Source organism: Odontesthes bonariensis, chromosome 3, assembly GCF_027942865.1.
Source record: "Odontesthes bonariensis isolate fOdoBon6 chromosome 3, fOdoBon6.hap1, whole genome shotgun sequence".
In the NCBI taxonomy this organism is placed as follows: Eukaryota; Metazoa; Chordata; class Actinopteri; order Atheriniformes; family Atherinopsidae; genus Odontesthes; species Odontesthes bonariensis.
Window position 1 is genome coordinate 131,717 of NC_134508.1, and position 15,518 is coordinate 147,234.

Here is a 15,518-nt window from a genome sequence, read left to right on the forward strand (position 1 = left end):
CTCCTTTCTGCCTCAACATATTTATTTGTAGACAGAGATCAAATTTCAAAATCTGACAAAGTTATTTACATTGATAAAAACTTGTTTTGCTGGGTTTAATCCAGCATCATCTTTCCTTTGGGTTGCAACACCTCTTAATCTTCACTGTCTGGTCCAAAGTACAGCCCTACACATTATATTAAAAAAGGAGCTCAATGTTATTAAATCTGAGCTAAAAAGGTGAGTGACAGGAAGTGGCTGTTTTCCACACTGAGCTCAGTAATAGTTCTAACAGTGAAGCTCTTCTTTTGGAGCCTGACAGGAAATGCTGTGTCTCATTGTTGTAGCTTTTATGAGGGAAACGTGAGCTGTGTGTAACAGCTACAGACTGAACCCTGGCTGAAGTGAACATGGCAGACTGACAACACACAGTCAGCGTGTTCGCACCATCATGGAGGAACAGAAAAAGGTTCTGTGTGTGGGGCTGGTGTGTCTCGACATCATCAACGTGGTTGACAAATATCCTGAAGAAGACAGTGACAGCAGGTTAGCACACAAGCTAATGCTAATACTTACAGCTGCTCAACACACGCAGAAAACTGTTTGGTTGTCTCTATTTGTTCTGCTGTTCTGGGAACAGGGCCACATTAATCCTGAATGGATAATGATAATTATACTCAACATTAACTCCCCATATGCGTACCAAGCGGTGAAAAAGGACTGAATAAGCTGAGCCTGCAGGAATCCTTTTGGTTGTGGTGCAAACATATTAACTGTTCAGCTATTTATAAACAACAAGAACTGTATTCTATCATCTAATCTTATTAAGGATGCACACATTGTCATAAACTAAAAGGATGTACCCTGAAATGTAGTTACATTTTAGTGTGATTTATTTCATTTCAGCCTGAGGGCAAAGGACCCTGCAAACTGATAACTGCCCATAAACACGTGTTCCAAACAGAGACCATTGATCTCTGAAGTTAATCATCCATCGCATGATTCAGCAAATGCGTTCAAGCTGCTATAGAATGCAGGAAGAGACAAACTTCTGTCAAAATCATTAATTTGGTCATTTTACACAATGGGGGGGCTCATGGGGGGCGGAGCTTATCCCAGAAGCTGTCAGATGAGACACAGGGTACACCTGGAGAGATCATCGGTGTATTACAGCACAGGGAAAAACAACTCATTTGATTTCTAAGGTCAATTTAGAACCACCAGGTAACCTAAGCCTGCATGGTTTAGACTGTGGAAAGAGGCCAGAGTACCGAGAGAGAAGCCACACTTACACAGAGACATGGGCGTCGCACCCGTGGGGGATGGGGGTGTTTCGACACCCCCACTTTTACAGCAAGATGATTTCACCTTTTTGAATTTTCAATGACCAAATACACTTTTAACAAATCATAAAATGTGTTTTAAAGACTCTGTACACTCTTTAGAATAATTCCATCCAGATTTGAGCAGTCTAACTATTGTAGTTTCCATACAGGACCTAGTTTAGGGTGATCAAAATGCAAAAAATGCAGTAAAATGGCCCTGTTCTGCATTTTCACAAATCAGAATAAGGTTTCACAAATCCCAAACAAGGTTTTAATGAATCTATAGCCCCTTTAGAATAATTTCATCCAGATTTGAGCAGTCTAACTATTGTAGTTTCCATACAGGATCTAGTTTAGGGCGATCAAAATGCAAAAAATGCAGTAAAATGGCCCTGTTCTGCATTTTCACAAATCAGAAAAAGGTTTCACAAATCCCAAACAAGGTTTTAATGAATCTATAGCCCCTTTAGAATAATTCCATCCAGATTTGAGCAGTCTAACTAATGTAGTTTCCATACAGGACCTTGTTTAGTGTGATCAAAATGCAAAAAAATGCAGTGAAGCCCTTTCTGCCCATCCATTTAATTTGCGATTCGGATGCCAACTTCAGCGTCGTGTCTCTGGGCTTGATGTGGCGCTCATGTTTCCCCCTGTAACACCCCCACATTTAAAATCACTGCTCCACCCCTGCACAGAGAGGACATGTTAACTCTACTCCCAAAGAAATTCATGGGCTCTGTTGATAAGGAACCTTCTTCATGTGAGGCGACAGTGCTTATCACTACACTACCGTTCAGCGTTAGCTTTTTTTACAATGATGCATCTCATCAGGTTATTCTGTGGAAACCCTCTTTGTTTTTTTGGGTCCTGGGATCTTCTGACTCTTCTGGGTCTGAAGACAAGCTGGTTTCGCCGGTTTTATTATATGCATGCGAGGTTTGGGGGTACGGAAAAAGTGATTTGTTAGAAAAATTACACCTTAAATTTCTTAAATTTGTCTTAAAAGTTAAAATAACAACCTGCAATAATATGGTTTATGGAGAGCTGGGGAGGTACCCGCTCTGTGTTGCAGTTAAAAAAAGAATTATTGGTTACTGGGGGAGATTGATAGAAGGTAAAGAAAGTGAATTGATTAAAATAATGTATAACTGTTTATTTAGTATGTATAACGCAGGCGTATTTGTGTCCCCATGGATCATGCAGGTTAAGCAGATACTAGACGACTGTGGTTTGTCGTACCTCTGGCTTGCTCAAAGATGTACCAATATTGACTGGCTGAAGTTAACTGTCGAGCAGAGACTGAAAGACCAGTTTTTGCAACTGTGGAAAAGCGAACTCAGCAGCATGACATCATGCGACATCTACGTAGAATTCAAAAAAGAGATTAAACTTGAAAAGTATTTATTCTGTCCAAATCAAAAGTATAAACAAGCAATTTGCAACTTCAGATTAAACAATACACGAATACCTAAGGTTATCGGGAGGTATAAAGGAATTGATAGAAGCCGGAGGTTCTGTAACCTTTTCGACGATGGCCAGCTTGGCGACGAATTCCATGTTTTGTTTCAGTGTAGAAATACAGATATTGTACAACTTAGAGAAAAATATCTCCCCAAATATTATGTCAGTCACCCATCCATGTTTAAACTAATTTCGTTACTACAGTCAGATAAGACAAGAGTTATTCATAAGTTAGGTGCCTACCTGAAGTGTGTCCTCCCTTTGTTTAAGTGAGACTTTATTATATGGGTTGTTTATTTATTTATTTATTTGTTTGTCTGCATTTCTGTTTTGTTTTGTTTTGTTTTGTCATATTTGTTCTATGACATGAGTATGTAGCCGACTGCCCCGCTGCTTGCTGCGTTTGCCTGTTAATGTTGTTTGATATGTGTTTGTGCTCCATACCACGTATGTGGTCGTGAGAAAAATAAAAAGTGAAAGTGAAAGTGAACCTAACCCAGGAGGGAACTGTGGAGGCAGGACACATTCAAACCCAGTGGCGGCTCCTGACATTTTTTTTAGGTAGTGCAATTTCCCCCAGTTATGTCCATAAGTACCATAAAAGTCCATAGGACAGAGGTATATTTGTCTAGGTAGCAAGACCATTTCCCTAACTTGTTTGTGCCTATAAATTCAGATATCAGATATAAATTTTAGGCAATATCTCTTTTGTCCACCAGACGGCAACACTGAACTAGTTAAAAGTGTCAAACTAGGGAAGTTACATTGTGAAACCTTCAAAGCAAAACATTTGCCAGTTAATAATTTGCCCATATCAGTTAATGTTACACCTTAACCATTATTTATTTATTTTCCTCATATTGTTCCAGGATTCTATGAAATAAGTCAACACATAAGCTCTTAATGATAAGATTCATTCAATTTTCATTCTAAAGAATGTAATTAAAATGACAGCATATAAATCCAGTTTTGGAAAATATGACTTAGAAAAGCATAACCAGTTGTCAAACATGGTTAAGTGCAGCTTACTTATGTGAGATTTCTCTCTTTTTTTAAAAGTATTTTTTTGGGCTTTTTATGCCTTTAATGATAGGACAGTTTTGAGAAAGACAGTAAGCAGGGGGCAGAGAGAGGGGAAAGACACGCAGCAAAGGGCCGCTCGGTGCGGCAGTCGAACCGGGGCCAGCTGCAGCGAGGACTGTAGCCTCTGTACATGGGGCGGCTGCTTAACCCACTATGCCACCGACCACCCCCTCTCTTTTTTAATATAATACTGCACCATTAACAATGAATGTGTCATTATACATTCTGCTATTATTGTCAACATTATATAAAAGATTTAAATCATTACAAGTCAATGACTGAGCACAAAAGGTTAAGTTATTTAGCTACATCAAATCCTACCTGGAAAAATACCAGGGTTGGTGGAGCCCTGGGTTTCATCTTTGCCTCGCAAGGCGAGCTCCAAAATCCCGCAAAGTTCTTCCAAACTTCCTTCTCCGCATTAGTACGACGACTAATGGGTATTTCTTTCAGAAACACTACCGTATTGTTGCACTCGACACTCGCCATCTTCTCCGTAGAATGTTCATGGTCCCGCGCAACAGACATATGGCGAAAGCACGTCGTTTGTGTGAGCACATAAACCCGAATAGAAAATGTATTGGGAGCATGATTTCTGAAAAAAACTGACGTACCATTCATGTCAATGGGATATTTCTGGTGCAAATTCGACCCTGACAGAAATCGCCCCAAATGGTCGTGGCAACACCAGGCGAGACCTTAATCTGATTGGACAATGACATATACAACCAGTTTGCCTACAGCAGATCAGTCCCGCCTTAGCAACTAGATTTAAAAAAAACTCGCCCCTATGAAGGAACCGCCGCTGACCAAGCCATAACCTTCTTTTCTGGGTGTCAGTCTGACTCAGTTTATTATGTGGTTTTTAGAAGTCTGATCATAGCTAAATCAACAAAATGACTAGGTTTTATTTTTAACTTCACGTTAACATACTGACTGACTGACTGGAGTGTATGTGTCAAATTCTGAACTGATCAAAGTTTTTATATTTCTTTATTTGATTGAGCAACGATCATGCAGTTATGGAAGCTGTGATGTCATCACTGTGTGTTTACAGGTGTTTGTCTCAGCGATGGCAGCTGTGATGTCATCAGTCTGTGTTTACAGGTGTTTGTCTCAGCGATGGAAGCTGTGATGTCATCAGTCTGTGATGTCATAGGTCTGTGATGTCATCAGTCTGTGTTTACAGGTGTTTGTCTCAGCGATGGCAGCTGTGATGTCATCAGTCTGTGATGTCATCAGTCTGTGTTTACAGGTGTTTGTCTCAGCGATGGAAGCTGTGATGTCATCAGTCTGTGATGTCATAGGTCTGTGATGTCATCAGTCTGTGTTTACAGGTGTTTGTCTCAGCGATGGCAGCGAGGAGGAAACGCTTCCAACTCCTGCACTGTGCTGTCGCTGCTCGGAGCTTCGTGCGCCTTCATGGGCTCGCTGGCTGCTGGTCCTGTGGCTGAGTGAGTTCTGTTTAATACACTCCTAACTCATGTTTTTCAGTCAGTTTAATACACATTATCCTTATTTTATATCTTCTTGAAATAGTTTTTTTTTTTTTTTAAAGTGAATTTGAATTTAATTGATTAATACCATGACTGTAAAACACTTAACTTTCAGATAATCTTTGTGTTTAAATCATAAGAACTTGCATAAATTAAGAGTTAAAAATTAAAAGACTACATAACCATTACTGGTAGTTTCATCATCTGAGAGCATGTTTACACTTGGTTCTTTTAATTGTGATCAATTCAATTCAATTCAGTTTATTTATATAGCGCCAAATGACAACAAATGTCATCTCAAAGCACTTCAACGATACAGTCTAATTACAGCCAATTAATTAAATTCAAAATTAGTCCAATTCATACATACAGAGCCAATTCAAAAACAATTTCCTAGCTCGGGAAAAAAAATGGATTGGACCGAAACTTCTCTTTGATCCAATTCCCCGTCCTGAGCGTGCACGAGGCGACTGTGGAGAGAAAAAACTCCCTTTAACAGGAAGAAACCTCCATCAAATCCTGAACCCAAACTGGTAGCTGGTTCCACAGAGAGGGGCCTGATAACTGAAGGCTCTGCCTCCCAAACTGGCAGCTGGTTCCACAGAGAGGGGCCTGATAACTGAAGGCTCTGCCTCCCAAACTGGCAGCTGGTTCCACAGAGAGGGGCCTGATAACTGAAGGCTCTCCCTCCCAAACTGGCAGCTGGTTCCACAGAGAGGGGCCTGATAACTGAAGGCTCTGCCTCCCAAACTGGCAGCTGGTTCCATAGAGAGGGGCCTGATAACTGAAGGCTCTGCCTCCCAAACTGGCAGCTGGTTCCACAGAGAGGGGCCTGATAACTGAAGGCTCTGCCTCCCAAACTGGCAGCTGGTTCCACAGAGAGGGGCCTGATAACTGAAGGCTCTGCCTCCCAAACTGGCAGCTGGTTCCACAGAGAGGGGCCTGATAACTGAAGGCTCTGCCTCCCAAACTGGCAGCTGGTTCCACAGAGAGGGGCCAGGTAACTGAAGGCTCTGCCTCCCATTCTACTTTTAGAAACTCTGGGAAACTCAAGTAAACCTGCAGTTTGAGAGCAAAGTGCTCTGTTAGGAAAATATCTTACAATGAGATCTTTAAGATATGATGGAGCTCGGTCATTAAGAGCTTTATATGTAAGGAGAAGAATCTTAAATTCTATTCTGAATTTAACAGGGAGCCAATGAAGAGAAGCTAAAACTGGAGAAATATTATCTCTGCTGTTAGTTCTCATCAGAACTCTGGCTGCAGCATTTTGGATAAACTGAAGGCTTTTTAGAGAATCTTTGGGACAGCCCAATAATAAAGAATTACAGCAGTCCAATCCTGAAGTAACAAATGCATGGAGCAGTTTTTCTGCATCACTCTGAGACAAGATGTTCCTGATTTTAACAATATTACGAAGGTGAAAGAAGGCAGATGCTAACAGAAACACATCATCTGCAAAAAGCATAGACACGATTCTGAGGTCGCCAAACTTGACCCCCTCAGCGCCTAGAAATTCTGTCCATAAAAATTATGAACAGAATCGGTGACAAAGGGCAGCCCTGACGGAGTCCAACCCTCACAGGAAACATGTCCGACTTACTGCCAGCAATGCGGACCAAACTCTGACACCGGTCATACAGAGACCAAACAGCCCATATCAAGGAGTCCGGCCCTCCATACTCCCGGAGCTCCCCCCACAAGAGTCCCCGAGGGAGACTTTCGAATATCTTCTCCAAGTCCACAAAACACATGTAGACCGGTTGGGCGAACTCCCATGCACCCTCCAGGATCCTGCCGAGGGTATAGAGCTGGTCCACTGTTCCACGGCCAGGACGAAAACCACACTGCACCTCCTGAATCCGAGATTCAACAATCCGACAGGATCCTCCTCTCCAGTACCCCCGAATAGACCTTACCAGGGAGGCTGAGGAGTGTGATCCCCCTATAGTTGGAACACACCCTCCGGTCCCCCTTTTTAAAGAGGGGGACCACCAGCCCGATCTGCCAGTCCAGAGGCGTGTCAACCAAGACAGCCCGACAGCATCCAGAGCCTTGAGGAACTCCGGACGGACCTCATCCACCACGATACAACCACAAAGTCGATCCTGGAACTGCGGCCCAGTGTGTCCTGGTGCCGAGTGCACATATGGACCCCCTTATGCCTGAACATGGTGTTCGTTATGGACAGTCCATGATGAGCACAGAAGTCTGATAAAAGAACACCACTCTGATTCAGATCGGGGGGGTGTTCCTCCCAATCACGCCCTTCCAGGTCTCTCTGTCATTGCCCCCGTGAGCATAGAAATCCCCCAGCAGAACGAGGGAGGCCCCATTTGTATAGGCCTGGGTCCAGGGTTAGGGTTAGGTTAGGTTAGGGTTAGGTTAAGGTTAAGGTTAAGGTTAGGTTAAGGTTAAGGTTAGGTTAGGGTTAGGTTAGGTTAGGTTGTTGTGGAGAAAAGGAGTCGAATCACGCGTCGGTCAGCCGTCCATTGGAGAGTTTATTGGAACAAACCGTCACAGCAAATGTGCATACAGAATGTTACAAAATGTCCGCAGAGTTTGCTTCGCGACACCTTCTTATACCGTCTTATCATAACAAGCGTACGTGGCCCTCTCTGGAGGCGCCTAGCTTTCGCCGTAACCATAAACAATCTCATTCTAACTATCAACAATCTTCATATGAACCAGTCAACAAGGCACACGATGTAATTCTGACATGTCAAGAGAATGTCATGACATTATTCTCCCACAAGGTTAGGTTAGGTTAGGGTTAGGTTAGGTGAAGCTGTTCTTTGTCTGGTCCCTCATCTAGGATCTGTTTGCCTTGGGTGACCCTACCAGGGGCTTAAAGCCCCGGGCAACACAGCTCCCACTCATTGGGACATCCAAACCCCCCCCACCACGGTAAGGTGACAGCTCATGGGGAGCGCACGTGGAACTTATTACAGTAATTTTACTTCTGGAGTAAATTCAGTTGATGACATGACGATATTTATTAAAACATCTTTGTCACTTCTGGTTCAGCTCATAACATTATTACTTAAGGTAGAAATATATCATTGTTGTGAATTTAATAGCGTCCACTGTTTCATGGACGCAGTTTTAACATTTCAGTACAGCTGCTGTCCCAGCCAGTTGAGGTCACATGTTCAGTAGAATTTAGAGAATGAATTTGGCTAAAATGAACAAACAACACATGGCTTCTTATCTGGGAAGAGGAAAGCCTCTCAGAGTGATCAGATGCTACATTTCTCTACTTCAAGTGCTTTTGTTCTCATTTTGAGTCAAACATGTTAGCACCAGGTGTGAACAAGCTCTTAATTCATCTCAGTTTCCAACAACGCTGTTACAGATGTGCTGCACTACCAGATGAGCATGGAAAGCTGTTGTATTATTAGATTAGATTTATATATATATATATATATATATATTTATATCCTTGTCTCCTTTATATATATATATATATATATATATATATATATATATATATATATATATATATAAATATATTAGATTAGTGCTTTTCCCACAGCCCTTTCCACACAGTGATTGTGTTGTAAAGCCTCAACAAACACCCGTAGAGCTCATTTTACTCTCCCTGTGTTCTTAAATATGTCGGCATGATGGAGTCACAGCAGCTGTGTCAGCGCAGAGTGGCAGCACATTCAAAGATTCAATGATTCAAAGATTCAAAGATTCACTGTCAGTCACTGCCTACATCATCCACTGAACAATGAGGAACCGTTTCCTTCAGCTTACCTTCACCAGGCTGTGTGAAAAGGGCTTTAATCTCCATTCTCTACTTGGTCACATCCTTGTCTCCTTTGTCCTCTTGTTGTATCCTTGTCTCCTTTGTCCTCTTGTTCTATCCTTTGTCCTCTTGTTGTATCCTTGTCTTCTTTATCCTCTTGTTGTATCCTTGTCTCCTTTATCCTCTTGTTGTATCCTTGTCTCCTTTGTCCTCTTGTTGTATCCTTTGTCCTCTTGTTGTATCCTTGTCTTCTTTATCCTCTTGTTGTATCCTTGTATCCTTGTCTCCTTTGTCCTCTTGTTGTATCCTTGTCTCTTTTATCCTCTTGTTGTATCCTTGTCTCCTTTGTCCTCTTGTTATATCCTTGTCTCCTTTATCCTCTTGTTGTATCCATGTCTCCTTTATCCTCTTGTGGTATCCTTGTCTCCTTTGTCCTCTTGTTGTATCCTTGTCTCCTTTGTCCTCTTGTTGTATCCTTGTCTCCTTTATCCTCTTGTTGTATCCTTGTCTCCTTTGTCCTCTTGTTGTATCCTTGTCTCCTTTGTCCTCTTGTTGTATCCTTGTCTCCTTTGTCCTCTTGTTGTATCCTTGTCTCTTTTATCCTCTTGTTGTATCCTTGTCTCCTTTGTCCTCTTGTTATATCCTTGTCTCCTTTATCCTCTTGTTGTATCCATGTCTCCTTTATCCTCTTGTGGTATCCTTGTCTCCTTTGTCCTCTTGTTGTATCCTTGTCTCCTTTGTCCTCTTGTTGTATCCTTGTCTCCTTTGTCCTCTTGTTGTATCCTTGTCTCCTTTGTCCTCTTGTTGTATCCTTGTCTCCTTTGTCCTCTTGTTATATCCTTGTCTCCTTTATCCTCTTGTTGTATCCATGTCTCCTTTATCCTCTTGTGGTATCCTTGTCTCCTTTGTCCTCTTGTTGTATCCTTGTCTCCTTTGTCCTCTTGTTGTATCCTTGTCTCCTTTGTCCTCTTGTTGTATCCTTGTCTCCTTTGTCCTCTTGTTGTATCCTTGTCTCCTTTGTCCTCTTGTTATATCCTTGTCTCCTTTATCCTCTTGTTGTATCCATGTCTCCTTTATCCTCTTGTGGTATCCTTGTCTCCTTTGTCCTCTTGTTATATCCTTGTCTCCTTTATCCTCTTGTGGTATCCTTGTCTCCTTTATCCTCTTGTGGTATCCTTGTCTCCTTTGTCCTCTTGTTGTATCCTTGTCTCCTTTATCCTCTTGTTGTATCCTTGTCTCCTTTGTCCTCTTGTTCTATCCTTTGTCCTCTTGTTGTATCCTTGTCTTCTTTATCCTCTTGTTGTATCCTTGTATCCTTGTCTCCTTTGTCCTCTTGTTGTATCCTTGTCTCTTTTATCCTCTTGTTGTATCCTTGTCTCCTTTGTCCTCTTGTTATATCCTTGTCTCCTTTATCCTCTTGTTGTATCCATGTCTCCTTTATCCTCTTGTGGTATCCTTGTCTCCTTTGTCCTCTTGTTGTATCCTTGTCTCCTTTGTCCTCTTGTTGTATCCTTGTCTCCTTTGTCCTCTTGTCATATCCTAGTCTCCTTTGTCCTCTTGTTGTATCCTTGTCTCCTTTGTCCTCTTGTTGTATCCTTGTCTCCTTTGTCCTCTTGTTGTATCCTTGTCTCCTTTGTCCTCTTGTCATATCCTAGTCTCCTTTGTCCTCTTGTTATATCCTTGTCTCCTTTGTCCTCTTGTTGTATCCTTGTCTCCTTTGTCCTCTTGTTGTCTCCTTTGTCCTCTGAGCACCATCTCAGGTGTAACCCGGTCAGCTGTGGCTCCAATGAGGACAGAGGAGATATGAACCACTTCCTCTTTGGAGTTTTATTGTGAAAAACAGACTGAATGTCAACTGTTTCCTGTCTGTAGTTTTATTGTGGAGGATTTTCAGAAGTTTGGCATCGATATGTCGCTGGTCTCTGAGCATGCTCAGTGCACGTCTCCGGCCTCTGTGGTCATCAGCAACATCCGAACAGGAAGCCGCACCATCCTGCACACCAACAGGTGTGGTTTCTCTCTGTTTTACTTTGGAGGGCACAGTGACGTTTCCTGTCTGTTTCTCTGTCAGTTTCATCATGGATGATTTCTCAAGGCGTGCAATTGATGTCTTGGCGGTGGTTTGGCAGGCCGAAGGTCAAACTCCGTGTGCATGTTGTGTGGTTTGTCCATCCAGCGGATCTCGAACCGTCTTTCTCTACGATACGTAAGAGGACTTCCAGAGCCTTCCAGTGTTCACTGAATACCTCCCTGTCAGTCGCGGTAAAGTGTTCCCGGGAGACTTAAGATGGGTCCATACATCTGTCAGCATGGTCAAAAGGAAACATATTACCATATATATATATTTTTATATATATTCAGATTATATCAGATGATATATGTAATCTGAAATGGGCACATTGTTGTCTTCTGGTTCATTCATCTTACTTTGAAATTATGATGGAATGTTTGAGCTGCAGTTTTCCAGGTTGTGTCAGGAGTTTGTTTTTTCCTGTGCACATAAATATATATAAATAATGATTAAGCTGAGGCTCATAAAGTCACCGTGGTAACAAAGATGTGTAGTCCATCATGCACTTCTTACTCTGAATCCAGTGTTTCCCGCAGGAAATTGCTTAGTCAAGGTGGTGAGTCGTTGGCCGGGGGGGGGGGGGTACTTGGAATGGGACGGGGGCTGTTAGAGCAATAACGAAGCTGTTTAAGAGCTGTTTAACTATTTACATTAACAACCAGTAGGTGTCGCAATTCAACGTTATCAATGCTGTCTTTTAATGTCTGAGCCTGGCAAAGCATTATTACTTAAGTTTAAAAAAAAAAAAAAAAAAAAAATTTCTTTTTATTTTTTGCGAACGTTGGCAAGGCGGCAGTGCGAGTGTGCTAAGGCGGCCGCCTTGACTATAATGCGCTGCGGGAAACACTGGAATCCGATAGAAGTCCTGTGGATGAAACAAAGCTGGGACGTATTCAGTGAACGCTGTTTGATGTGTCAGCAGGAAGCATGAAGATCTGAAGCTGAATCAGGTTTAATGACAGACGGTCAAATCCACTGCAGAGCACCGTGTGAATCTGAATTAATCCACCGTGTAGAAAACAGCTGATCAAAAACTATAATATGAGAGAAGTACTGAAATCTATCAAAGCTAACATTTTTAAATCAGTTTATTCTAACTCAGGAAAATGTTTCCAACATTTCAGTCGAACTTTTTCTCTGGGTTCCTGTTGATGTGTCAACAGCTCATTTGATCTCATTTGATCACTCAAGGGTCAAACAAATTCTAACCATAATTATTCTGTACCTCTACATGGCATTTATGCATGTGTATGGAAAAAAGAATGAGCAAAGGAATTCACTTTATATGCCACAGCTATGTGCCACAAAACAATAATGAGACATCAGTTCCTGAGCGCTCCACTGATGGTGAGGATCTCAGCCAGTCCTCCCCTTTAACAAGTTCTCAGCCACCGTCAGGAATAAATTCCTTTCATTTCCTCTTGACTTCCTTCATTTACAAAAAGTTCACTATTTTCAGCAAAGTTCAGATATCAGCCGGCGTCTGCTGGATTTGGGCCATGGTTAACTCGGATTAGCTCGGTATTAAAATCAGAAACGGGAAAGGATCCTGGACTGGAACATTAAGTCTTCAGGTGAATATGAAGTTGTTGGCTGTACAGCTGTTAGTTTACTCAGTGAGCTTCAACTCAAACGTTTGAGTCTTTGAGCGTCTGCAGTGGTTTGGGGTTAATTCATCACATTTTTCTTTAATTTATTGGATTTTTTCATGATCTTATGTAAACCGATGTGCTCTATAATCACATTGTCTTTGATTGAAAATGGGATAATTGGATAAACATACAGTGCCAGTGGAAATAAGTTGAAAATGAAGGGCTATGTCCAGAGTTTGATGGGTACTGTACCTGTGCAGGTGTTTCAGGAATCACACACATCAGGTAACACCTCACATCACTTCTCTTTCTCACAAATAGTAAACTTTTCTGTCTCACAGTCTCCTCTGAAAAAATAAAGATTAACTTTTTTTATGGATAATTTTTGGTATCTTTTTTATTTTGTTTAATTTTCATTGGTGGCTGTGAAACGAGCAGCTCTGCTTTACTTCTGTTTTGTCTGAATTGATGACAACAATCACTGGGACGATCAATAGTTGATTATTCTGAGGGATTAATTGTTCAAGTGAAATTCTGTGTAATAGACCAGTTAATCTGTTCAATTTTAAACTGGAAAAGCTTTTGAATTGTAGAGTGATTAATCAAGCTTTTGCTGAAGAAAAGACTTTTTCTCTCCTCATGAAACTTGTCCTACAGGCCTGAAGATGTCACAGTGATGTCATCGGACTGGAAAGGGCTGGAAAGTCATGATAATCAAATGCTTTTTTCAAGATTTGAGTGGTGAAGGTATTTCTGGATTCTGTCTGATCCTTAGTCCCAGGGAACATTAAATCTGACCTCAGTCACTATCTATTAGGGACCTTCCTGATGTCACGGCGGAGGATTTTTCCAGAGTCGACCTCCATCAGTTCCAGTGGATACACTGGGAGGTAACCAGAGTGGAATTTATAAACCATTTAAATATTACCTCCACAAAGTGTAACCAGGCGTAACTTGTTTTTAAATAACTCCTCAACATTAAATGTGGAATAAGCATAAATTTAAATTTCCCTAAACTATATTTACATTTGCAGATGTTTTCATCTAAAGTTAATTTTCAAGTAAGGAAACAACGTTGAAGCTTTAGTGGTCTGTACATTGAGTGCTGCCTCGGTATAAATTAATTTAAAATAGGAATAAAAGTAAAACAAGTGCAGATGTGCAGGTTGGGGTGTCACAGTTTATCTGAGATGTGGTTTCTGCTGTGGGGTTAGTTAACAAAGTGAAACAGACTTTCTTCATCACAGTATTTACACGTTTACTAATGATGCAGCAAGGCTGTGTTTAATGGAGTCGGCCATTTTATGTAAAACTCACTGTGTTTAATGTTTACCTCTGAACCCTGAAGGGCCGAAATGTTGATGAGCAAGTGAAGATGATCCAACAAGTAAAGATGTATAACAGCAAGTTGCCACAGCAACAGAGAATCACAATCTCTGTAGAGATAGAGAAAACCCGACAGCCGCTGTATCAACTGTTTCCTTATGGCGACGTGGTAGGACAATTCTAGTGTTTCCTGTTTCTTAGTTGTGTTCTTTTTATCTTTCATACGTTCTGTTTGTTTTTCGTGTTTTATGTCCTGTTAGGTTTTCATTTATTCTTTTGATTTTCAGTGTGTTGTTAGTTTTTCTGTTTGTTCTGTTTTTCTGTTGCTTTGTCAGATATTATGGAGATGTGAGCCTTTGCCTTTGTTTGTAAAATATCTCGGTGTCTTCAGGTATTTGTCAGTAAAGATGTCGCTCGCCACTTTGGGTTCCAGTCAGCTGAAGCAGCTCTAAAAGGACTTTACAATCGTGTCAAAAAGGGGTGAGTGGAGTTCAAACGTCAGCGCCATAATGATAAATTTATAATAATATTATAATAATAATTTATAATATTTATCATAATGATACATTTCTTTCTCTAAGCAGTCGGCCTCTGACATCTTAGTTTCTTTGCCTCATCTGTCTTTGACCAGTGTCTCTGACCCGTCTTTCAGGGCCATTCTGATCTGTGCATGGGCAGAAAAAGGTGCTGATGCTTTGGGTCCTGACGGTTTGCACATTCATTCAGATGCTTTTCCTCCTGAATCTCTGGTCGATACGCTGGGAGCCGGAGACACTTTCAACGCCGGTGTCATCTATACGCTGTCCAATGGTGACACATCTTTCTATCTGATAATGAGACATTTTAAAGTTTATGGGGAAATCTGTCCCGTCCAGCTCAAAGTTATAGTGGGGGTGGGTTTAAAAGGCTGCATTACCATTGGATGCTAGTTGTTTGGATGACAACAAATGACCTTGAGTATTTGAACTGTTATGAAGTCAAAATGTTAAGGAAAATGTTCTCTGGATACTCCTGTTGTTTTTCACTTCCATAATTATAAAATTTGTTTAACCAGGAAGATCAAACATCTCAGTGAGATCTCATTAAATAATGATTCTGAGTAAAATTAACAATCAAACCCGTATCTATCTGCTCTGTCTGCAGGTGGAAGTTTGCAGGATGCTCTGACCTTCGGCTGCCAGGTTGCTGGTGCTAAATGTGGTTTCCATGGTTACGATGGCATTAGCAGACTTAAAAACTAGTTTGTTTAATTTATTATGAACAGATAGTGAAGTGATACTAAACAAAACTTTGCTGAATGAATGAAGTGTGTGATACAGTTTAAATGAAGTGACGATGAAAATCAAAAGATGATCAATAAACAAGAGTGAAACATACCTTGATCAAAGGCATTATTGATTTTGTAAATTACATTTTACTCATTCGTTAAGA

The 15,518-nt window shown here is 41.2% G+C and overlaps 1 protein-coding gene across 2 annotated transcripts; it reads left to right on the top strand.

Annotated features, from left to right (window-relative positions):
• Window positions 1-307: 307 nt before the first annotated feature.
• khk (ketohexokinase) lies at window positions 308-15,463 on the top strand. 2 transcript variants are annotated; one of them, XM_075460009.1, is made up of 9 exons: window positions 308-525; window positions 5,186-5,302; window positions 10,971-11,105; window positions 11,170-11,304; window positions 13,579-13,651; window positions 14,110-14,256; window positions 14,479-14,567; window positions 14,740-14,897; window positions 15,231-15,463. In XM_075460009.1, exons 1-9 carry the CDS (start codon window positions 431-433, stop codon window positions 15,326-15,328), a joined length of 1,047 nt encoding a protein of 348 aa, XP_075316124.1. In that variant the 5' UTR covers window positions 308-430; the 3' UTR covers window positions 15,329-15,463. The 2 variants fall into 2 exon arrangements, with proteins under 2 accessions (XP_075316124.1, XP_075316123.1); XM_075460008.1 differs by lacking the exon at window positions 11,170-11,304.
• Window positions 15,464-15,518: the final 55 nt, after the last annotated feature.

Bases quoted from the DNA above. Each gene is read 5' to 3' on its own strand.
- khk (XM_075460009.1), top strand. From the start codon at position 431: ATGGAGGAACAGAAAAAGGTTCTGTGTGTGGGGCTGGTGTGTCTCGAC. The intron at 13,652-14,109 runs GTAACCAGAGTG...TGAACCCTGAAG, and splicing joins TCCAGTGGATACACTGGGAG to GGCCGAAATGTTGATGAGCA. The intron at 14,568-14,739 runs GTGAGTGGAGTT...CCCGTCTTTCAG, and splicing joins TACAATCGTGTCAAAAAGGG to GGCCATTCTGATCTGTGCAT.